Source organism: Diadema antillarum, unplaced genomic scaffold, assembly GCF_040938485.1.
Source record: "Diadema antillarum isolate AM-2024a unplaced genomic scaffold, OU_Dant_1.0 seq00000175_RagTag, whole genome shotgun sequence".
Lineage (NCBI taxonomy): Eukaryota > Metazoa > Echinodermata > Echinoidea > Diadematoida > Diadematidae > Diadema > Diadema antillarum.
Window position 1 is genome coordinate 869865 of NW_027271243.1, and position 10676 is coordinate 880540.

Here is a 10676-nt window from a genome sequence, read left to right on the forward strand (position 1 = left end):
AGAAGGGAAGAGGAGAAGGAGGAACAGGAGATGGAGGACTAACAAGAAGTTAGAAGGGATATAAAGAGGGGAGAATGAGGAGGATGAAAAGGGGAAGAGAAGGGAGGATGGAGGAGACAGAGGAAGAGGGATGGTGGAGGAGCAGGTCTGCCAACATTTCCACATCCAAATCAGGGAGATTCCACATAGCAATCAGGGAGGTATCTGTGTGTTACATGCATTTCAATGGGTGAAAATAATTTCCAAATCAGGGAGATTTTAATATTCTCTTGTTTAGACATGAACAGATTTTGGCCATTTTCAGGGAGACTCCTGCAGAATCAGGGAGACTTGGCAGCTCTAGAGGAGGAGGAGGAGCATTATGAAGAGGAGCAGGAGAGGGAGAAATACATGTAGCAGGAAGATAGACAGAAGAGAGATGGAGGAGGGGAAGGAGGAGAAGGCGGAGGAGAAGAAAGAGGAGGACGAGAAGGTTGGGATTGAATCCCAGGTCCACACAATGAACAACAAAATGCCTACCTGTTTTGGTGGATGACAAATAGATTAAACCAGGCCTCCCTGTCTTGTTTCGGTCTCAGCATAGAGATCTGTTTCTGGAGAAACATGCGATGTAAGCGCTCATCTCGGATGGACCCTGCATGAGAGAAGAGTACAAAGTGTATGTTGCCAAGGGAGACAAAATGTGACCCACTACAACAAAAGGATCCTAAAGTCGCTGACGGGTGAGCCGAGAAAATCGAGCTTGAAGTCAAATAATCAAAATCGGTCGAAACGTGCGGATTTCTGTTTTTGACATAATTTTGTAGTCTAATGTATCTTCTATCATCTGCCGAAATTTCGAAGCTAAATGATCAAAAGAAAGGCAAGAAAATAGCATATTTCTGGGCCATGATTTTCCGACTTTCAACGGAACAGAAACGCGTTCGAAGATTTGGATTTAACGCCACAGCTAGACTCCGCCCCTAGCAACGAACGAGTGATCTCATTGGTCAGTGCGTGGCATCCTGGTTACTGATTGGTCGTGCGTAGACTGCTCGCGCTAAGCTTGAATGAACATCGCGGATGTTGCTAGGAGCGCACCTTCTATTGTCAAACGGTTAAAACTGTCTTGCTTCCCCTTGATCATGATAGCGTCGTAAGGAAAACTTTGAAGGCGGTTTTCTTGAAACGCTGATTTCTCAAACCGCTCGACATGTGCTAACAAAATCATCTATATCTCCGCAAACGAGTACTTTTATGAGTCATGTTATATATAACATTAAAGTGGAAGAATAAGGGAATAATGCCATGTCATTTTCAGAAAATTGTCCTCCCCCGACTTCCGGATCCTTTTGTTGTAGCGGGTCACAAATTTATCACTGGAGTTGAACTGCATACCATCAGCAAAAGTTAACAATGACTGAATGCCTTTAATCTATCAAACATGTGTTTCTAGCTTATCTTTTCACAGCAAATGCTATTAACCAATAATTACATCTGCAAGTACATGTGTTGATAATTTCTTCTTTTATGAGTTGTTAGGAGATAGATAAACTCTATCTATCTGTATTTCTTAGAACATTCGTCTGTGATATGTTTTGATAATTTTCCAATAACCTATGATACAAGTTTGTAAATCATACAGATAGCATAAAAACAGATGTATTTGATCTACAACTTACCCAGGCCAAAAATGGCAAGTTTAGTTGTGCCCTTCTGCAACAAGATAGGTGATATGTCCACAGACTCCACTGATGTGCACTTCCCAAAGTAGTTAATCAGGCCTGACACACTCAGCATATCCAGAGAGCAAAGGTTTCCAAGCTGTGGCACATCATGAAATAATGGCACGTGTACCAATAGGCTGGCTTACTCAATATATTCAATATCTATATGGACATCTGATCCATTAAGTACCTAGTAATGGGCTATAGATCAGTGCACTGTGATGATTCAAATGATCCCAAATTTAAATGCCCCAGGACAAAATTGCAGACATAGAGATCGAAATCCAAAACATTACAGAGCAACCAAGACTGGCCATACACACAATGCATAACAAGGAATATTTGCCGCAAGACACTTTTGAGGATTGGAGACTAAGGCCCTTTTCACGGCATGAAACTTTCATGAATCATCACTGGCATTAAATGATTTGTAGACCTTTCATGTGCATTTTTCTTTCACGTATCTTGGCTCCTCATGAAATTGGGGAAAGTTTCATGCACGCAAACAATTCTGGTTTTACAGCATCACAGCCAACATTCGAACACTCACTCCTGCTGGGTCGTCATGGTTACCGTGGATGGAGAAAACCGGCATGTCTATGTTCAGGTTGGGGTCCTCATAGTTTACATTGGGAAACCTGCAAGAGATTCACAGCAAATGGGACATGGGTTAGGATTTTGAAATAAATCCTGTGATTGTGTCAGTAAGTGACAACACTGAGTACTGTGTGATAGACTAGGAGGATAAAATGTCCTCAACAATGAAAATATTAAACCCAGCAATGAAATCAAATGACTTTAAATAATGGTCTGGAGTTAAATGTCTTGCCTACTGTAAACATGCAACATTACATTTCATCTTCATGAGTGGAAAATAAACAGAAATGTTTTGAAATATTTCTGCACAACATTTCTTCTTCTTTTTTTTAAATCAAAGGCTGACAAGAAAAGAAGTCTTGTACAATCTCCCTTGGAAAGGGATGAAATGATGTTTATGACATCTCTAAGATCTCTATGGAAGTTCTATCACTTGACGCCTTACGGACTGGCAGCAAAGTTGACGCTCTGGTCGCTGAGGAACTCCAATTGGACAGGTCGGTCCCCCATGCAATATTTCCTCAATAAGGTCATGACTCCGTGGAGAGCCTTGCGAGAAGGCTTGTTCTCGTGGAAAAGGTCACCTCCAAGGAGCACCATGTCCACCTAGAAATTGATACACACAGAAATATATTTTCAAGTTTTTGGGAAGGTTGAGTACATTTTGTTGACACAATTGGCCCACAGAAGACTGGCTATTTCACTATTGCAATATTCATCTTAGATATTTGTGGCTTAGTAGCAAAATTGTTCAATGTTCTGCCTCTAGTCTTTGTGTGTACAATTCAGTACTTTGGAATTCATGAGGGTACATTGTATTTCGTGAAGATCAGTGATCAACTGACTAAATTTTTAATTTAGTCATACCTTCTGAGCATTGATATTTTTGAACAAACTAATCAATTTTCACATGACGTCCATCCCTACAACAGGTATTTAACCCGTTGAGGACAGTTAGATTTTGCTACAACATGTATTTCCCATAGATGCTTGCCTAAGTATACTCGGGACTCGTCCTCAACGGGTTAAGCTGGTCTATGGTTCTTGTAATTCCTCCCAGACACAAGCCTGACAACAAAACACGTACCGGTAGTCCCAATGACAGTGAGTTGGTAAATTCATTAAAAATAACATTTTCCACACAAAAGTTGTGGAAGAGACAGTGATCAATGAAGTGGAAACAAGGAAAATTTGCTTGATATCCCAACCTTTTATAGTTTCCGAGGCCACACTCACACTCTTTTGAGGCACCAGAATTGTGCACTAAAATCTCTGTGATTATGCAAGCAAAGCAAACCATTATCTTCTTCACAACCTACGTTGTGTACTGTTTATATAATGTTCCTTACATTGTAATTTGTTTCCTTTTGCTCCCCTGTGAAGATGTCATTAGGATGACTGCCAACATTTGTACAATTTCCAAATCAGCCTCCGAGTGGGATTGTTGTATTGTAACACCCAAGTACAGTCAGACCATTAAGTTATGTTACTCCCGCACGCACTGCGCACAGGGCTACTTCGTGCGGTTGCGTGCGGTTTTGTACGGGTGCGTGCGTCTTCGTGCCATTTTGTACAATCTCAGGCGGGTGCATGTGCCTCTGTACGCCCCCGTGCGACCCCGTGCGACCTCATGCCCCTCCGTGCGCCCTCATGCGCCTCCGTGCAGCTGCATGCCAGTCAGTGCGAGGGAGTATGAATCCGCAAATGGGCGTACAGATTCGCACACAGGAGTTCCGATCCGCACGCGAGCGTACAGATCCGCACGCGGGCGCACGACTACACATGGGCGCGTACGGGGGCGCAAGGAGCCATACGCACCTGAACGCAACCGCATGAAGCGGCCCCGTGCGCAGTGCGTGCAGGAGTAACATAACTTAATGGTCTGACTGTACCAGTAATTTTCACTTTTCAGTGAAGCTAGAATGTGCTCTAACACACAGAGATGTCAAGCTGACCGAACTACACCAGAATTAGAAAGACTACCGGTAAAGCCAAAGGGTTGATACTGTTTGATACTGATAGGCATTTCAATTTCAGATGTCATACCTCATGCTTCCTGGCCAATTGGAGGATCTCTTCAAAGGAGTTGATGGAGTCCTTGTCACGGATGGGGTCCTTCTCCATGTACCCTACGTGGCAGTCAGTAGCCACCAGAATCTTTATCGTGTTCTCATCATCCTCGTCTGCATTCCTGGGGGAATTGTAAGGTACAGTGGTGGCATTATATGGAAACCTTTATCTGCTTCTCGCCTGAATGTAGACCCACTGCCTCTGAAAATCACAATTCCCAATAGATGCAATACATGGTACAATTTGTGACCGTGCATCACAAAACCAACAAAAAGTCGCACACACTGATTTTCTTTGAGGACTGAAAATAGGTGAAATGGATTAACCCAGCCAATCTTGTTTTTCATATTTTCTGAATTGTGAGCAAGTCTTCTTCTTCTACATTATGCTAAAGTTTTGGATCATAAAACAAACGCGAAATTGTGTTTGTAGCAGTTTTTTCCAACACCATTTTGTAGAATAGCATGATTACATTGTAGGTGTGTCTTCTAGAGTCCCCTTTTCCTTTCTTAAAAACCCTGAGGTACACATTCTTCACTTTCTACTCAAATAACTGTAGAAAGGATGATTCTACTGCTTTGAAAGTTTGCATTAATCATGGACAGAATGTGTTAATAGAGGGTGCTTAATTTCAGTTTAATCTGATAATCTCTTCATTGTTGTTGCTCAAGTGGTGTACATCCTGTTTTTTGTCCCATTCATTGCACAGCTAGCATAGCTTGGTAAAGATTAAGTGCTTGAATAGAACCTGTATTTCAGAGCCCCTTTTCTCAGTTCACACTTTTCCAGAGTGTGGGCTTTCTTGGCAACACTAAGATAGGTTAGGAGAGTCCATTTGAATTGAGCTATACATCATTTTGAAGCTTAAAGTCTGCTCTTTCAGAATCTGCTCTTAATTAAAAATCCTTGTCTGGCGACTTTTTGTTGGTTTTGTTTTTGTTTTTCTTTTTCTTTTTTTTCTTTTTTTTTCATTTCCAATCAAACACAGGTAATACACTTTGACATGATTACATATATTGGAACATAATAATACATATTGGTTCTTAAAAGAACTTAATGGAAATGGAAATTGAGGGGCTGCTAAAAAGCGAACTTGGAGATGGCAGTCCCCTCACTTACGTTACATTACTACAATACATTAATTACATATATGACTTTATAACACAATACAACGACACATGTACCGTACAAGCTAATCATTGAAAGTATACAGTTTTCATTCAATCAAATCGGATGGTTACATGAAGTATACGCTTTCACATGTATACACATACACATAGACATAGACATACACATACACATACACACAAGCACACACACGCACGTACACACACATGTATGCATCCACATACATTGTGCACACACAGAAGAGAGTAGGGAAAGAGAGGGAGGGAGGGAGGGGGAGAGGGGGGAGTAGAGAGAGCGAAGGGCAGGTCAGCATTCTCGATGCAGGGTGAAGAAAAAAGAACAACAATTCCAAACAGTCAAACTAATCATGGGGTACATATGAGCTAATCATATATTTCTTTAAATTACAAGAGAATGATTTCAAACTAATGGAATCTTTTATATTTTTCTCAAGATAATTCCAAAATTTTGGGCCTCTGTAGATAAACGTGCAGGGTAACATTTATGCAGGGTAACATTTATTGCCATGAGCAAGCTACAGTGCACTCCCATTATAATGAACACAGTTATAACGAAGTTCCAATTACAGTACAACGAAGTAAAGATTCAGCCCGCAACATTATCAACTCTATAGATGTTTTGTATTGTTTATTTGTTCGGTCATAACGATTTTCGATATAACGAAAGAAAACTACCTGTCCCGAGGACTTCGTTATAATGGGAGTCCACTGTATTCACTTTTACCAGGCTTTGTTTGCAAATTTTGCCAGCAGTTCTAAGAGTGCTTTCTTCACAGATTAGCAAAGATGTCTAGAAACTTTATACTGTTGATGAATACAGACTACCTAATCCCTTTGATCCCTGTTGTGTCACTATGGCCTTCCTGCTGGACTGAGACACATTGCTACACCTGAGCAAGCGTGCTAACCTGCAACTACAATGTCGGTCACATACTACCAGTTACTGACTGCTGATGAAAAGCCTTGGCAAACTAAAGCTGCATTGCCTGAGCACATTTTGTATAAAGAGTTACCTGCTGCTCCCATAATGCAATGTGTCACACATTCTTGGTATTGACCCTAAATTTGAGACATTTGTGCACTCTCTTCTCCATCTCATCACATGGGATATGCCCTGGAAGGTTTAATTCTTTATTTGCCCAGACACTAGGATGAACTTGCCAAACTTTTACATCAGCATTCAGAAATCTCTCAAAACTTCAACAAGCTGTTTATAAAGGAGGCATGTCCATGTCCACTTACAATGTAGATGTAAGAATGAGAATCCATGTAAAGAGAAGGCCAAGGTAAGACATTACACTGTTTTACAGCAAAGAGTCTGCTCTTTAAGAATGTGCCCTAACTATTAAAAAAAAAAAAATAAGATTAAAAAAAAAATCCATGCTGGCAACTTTTTTGTTGTTTTGTGTTGTAGGGTCACATTACATGAAACTGGTTGACTTAAATGAAATCTGTGCAAACTTGGTCAAAAAAATACAAAATTTTGCCAATTTGAGACATTTAAAACATTTAATACAATCCTTCAAAATGTGGATCAGGAAAGAATTTAGCAATACAGAGACTGGTTGATTTTGCAACTACATTCCAAAGTGATGCATTACCACAACAGGCTTAAATGTCAGTAAAGATTTATTCCATCTTATGAAATACTGGCAAAGAAATAGTTTGAAAAATATTGTGAGGCTAGATAGCACCAAACCATATTTTGACTTCTTACCCAACTTCCACAGGTTCTACATCTCTGTCACTGTCCTCACTGAAGGTGTACGACATGGCTGAGCACTATTTACAACCTTGTATTGGCTGCTTTCTTCACCAGACTTGGACTAAATCAAACATCTACAGCACCTGGAACTGAGTCTGTAGATCTGTCTAGAAAAATCAAAACAAAAATCACTTTGCATGCTAAAAATGCAACAAAAACAGACAAAAACTAACGAAAAGATTAAAGAAGAGCAAACTTTGTCACCATATTTCATAAACCCTTATAGCATGTACATTGAATGGGTCGTAAGTGACATGAATAATAAATTTGTCACACTTGCTTCTCAGGGAAAGATCAGTCATCCATTATTACAAATAAGCACGATTGTGGTCTGTGTGTGTGATCACTCCATTCACTGCTGTATATATTTCATCAGTGCATGCATGTGCACTGTGCATGCACGGAGACAGGCGAGAGGCAGCTTTATGAACTTCATGATCAAGACACCCATGACTCGACATGGTGCGTAGAAAGAGACTCCTTTTTTAAATGCCCTGGCATTTCGCCATGGCCATTGGTGTTGATTGGATATCAGCTGTAACCACTTCCAATTAGCAAGATCTATTTTTTTTTTTTAATGAACGTTGCAAATATTTAGCAGCTATTGGTATAGAAATCTACATTTATCTAGACTAGAGATCAAAATAAATTTACTAATAAAATAGTTTATACTGCTCATCTGGTCATGCTTGACACTGGTACAGTGGTAGTGTTACATTGGATTGGATGACAGAAAGTAAACAGTCCAGCAGTAGGCAGTAAAACTAGAACAAGTCTATTCAATCATAGAGTAACACATGTAAACCAAGTCATGCATGTCATACACTTGACCGAAAAAAATCGGTCTGTATCTGGTCGTCGGGGATATATGTTCCGCGGAGACTGCGTCTGGCTTCACGGATCCCCTCCTATGATAGGAGGAGAGCGATAACGTCATAAAATTGACTCCTCCGGTCAGTGCAGACGGATCTATATCTGCTGTCTACTCATACACAAACATTAGTATATGGGACTATGATAACTTCACCCGCCACACTTCTCTCCCTCACACAAGCAAACCTTTCAATATTATTAAACAAACACTCGTCATCTAAGATCGTTGAATATGATAGCCATCAAATCTAGATGCACTACTATATGGCAACTATAATTTAGAGAATAATTGTGTCACTAAGTTGGAATATATCGGTAAGTGCCTTGCCACAACGTACTCACTTCATGGACAAGTGCTCGTGTTTTTTCTGATTTGGTTTGGGTTTCCCACGTTTCTATTTTTAGGTGATCCGAGTATCCTCTCGGATCACCTATTGTATCTGTACGGATTCTTTCTTCTTCTTCTTCTTCTTCTTCTTCTTCTTTCTTTATTTCTCCCCAAAAGTTGTGCAGAGGTTAGCTCAGAAAGTACTATGCCTATCAAGTTCAAACTTATACCATGTATGTATCGTGTCCCAAAGACGGCAATCGAACTAAAATCAAAGTGATCAGTCGACCGTGACGTCACTATGACGTCATTATATGAAAACACATTCTCAATCATATCTCATTAATGGAATGAAGTTTTTCAATGAAATTCACGTCACATTTATTTCAAGTTATGCGCATTCTACTCATATTCTCAAAATTCACATTTTCTCTTGGTACGTGCGCGTACGCGCGCGTTGAAATATTTGTATGCTCAAATCGAGCTCAAATTTTTTTTGCACACGTTTCAGACCATTTAGAGCATTTTTTGAAAAATTGAAAAAATCGGACGGACGCGTACGCGCGCGCGCATATACGCACGCACAGCTCATATGCAATAGAAATTTTCAGTTTTTTCACACGGATCGGATGTCCACAATGTCAAGGAATATTTCTATCAAGTTTCAAGTCGATCCGACTCAATATGACATCATACGGGCCCGTCAAATTCAAAATTCCGCGCGTGCGTCAATGGGGATACACTGTGCAACTATGCCAAAAAACCGCCAATTTTAAATCGGATTTTACTCGTCAGGATGGACGATGACCCCCCATTTTCTTGACATATTCTAAAAGCTGATGAGTTGTACATGTAATTTCATGGGTTGGCGATACTGAAAAAATGATTAAAAGATATCAAATTTCTTAATAAAGTAAACAAAGTAAATTTTCCAAATGACGTCATCAAATTTCAAATTCACTCGAGCGTATCTCACTTAAATTTCGCCAATTTTCACCCAGATTTCAGTATGTTGTAGCTTATGAAATGTTCTTTCATCAATGTGATAACAACATTTTGATTGGATAACGTCATCACCTCGTAAAAATGGATTGAAAGTATCCTTGTAAAATTTCACCAGTTTACGTGTTATCTCTATGGGAGTGCAGTTTTTCTGGCAGTGAAAATTGACATGACTCTCTTTTTCGAGCACTAGCTCACTTATGCTTCGGTGAATTTCTCCCAGATTTTAGTATGTTGTAGCTGAGACTTTGGGCTATCGTAAGTGTGCCCTCCATTTTTTCATACAACGTTGGTATCACATCGAAAAACTTGGTTGAAAAATTGCATGTGGCTTCGATGCAGCGTCATTTTGCTTAATACACAGGGCCTATGGAGCATGAAATAGGTCATTGCATAGCGCATCCGACTCGTAATCCTAAGGTCCCTGGTTCGATGCTCACCCCTGCCAGTTTTTTTTTTTTTGAACACTTTTTTCCTTTTTTTCTTTAGTTAGTCTTAATCTCCTTTCCTAACTTTATCTTTTTCTGATTTTTTCATGCTTCTCCTTCAAATTTCTATAAAAATAACATAATTTTTTCTTTATTTTTCTTTCTTTCTACTACTTTCTGTGCAATAGATGAACAACAACAATGGCTATTAATCCCATATTTTGCACATGTTTTGTTCATGTCACGTACATTATTTCATAAAATAACAATTACTTGATCGGACACCATCTTGGGTATGTAAATTAGGGTCAAAGGTCATAAATGTTTTATCCTGTATCTTGGTGAATACATGTCCTATCTCTCCCATATTTTGCACACACAAAGACCATGTTACAAGAATCATTTCACAAAATAACCACTTTTTGCTCAGATGCCATCATGTCTGTGCAAAGTGGGGTCAAAGGTCATATATTCTTTCTGTATCTTCATTATGACGTGTTATCTCTATGGGAGTGCAGTTTTTCTGCGAATGAAGCTATGACAATCTTTTTCGAGCAATAGCTCACTTATGCTTTGGTGAATTTCTCCCAGATCTTAATATGTTGTAGCTGAGACTTTGGGCTATTGTATTTTACCCTTCGTTTTTTTCATACGATGTCGGGATCACGTTAAAAAACGTGGTTGAATTTAAAGCTTATCTTCAATGTATTGAGATGTTTCTTTTCTTTCTGCAACTTTCTTTGCAATAACTCAAGAAAA

The 10676-nt window shown here is 39.6% G+C and overlaps 1 protein-coding gene across 1 annotated transcript in view; it reads right to left on the reverse strand.

Moving 5' to 3' along the window:
• The window catches only part of LOC139728364 (double-strand break repair protein MRE11-like), a 29153-nt gene extending 21859 nt beyond the window's left edge, over positions 1-7294 (reverse strand). The window contains exons 1-6 of the mRNA XM_071639309.1: positions 7264-7294; positions 4350-4507; positions 2749-2909; positions 2257-2344; positions 1662-1803; positions 520-634 (exon numbers count right to left, since the gene is read on the reverse strand). Coding sequence (XP_071495410.1) covers positions 520-634; positions 1662-1803; positions 2257-2344; positions 2749-2909; positions 4350-4507; positions 7264-7294 — 695 coding nt within the window. The remainder of the gene's footprint in view (positions 1-519; positions 635-1661; positions 1804-2256; positions 2345-2748; positions 2910-4349; positions 4508-7263) is intronic.
• Positions 7295-10676: the final 3382 nt, after the last annotated feature.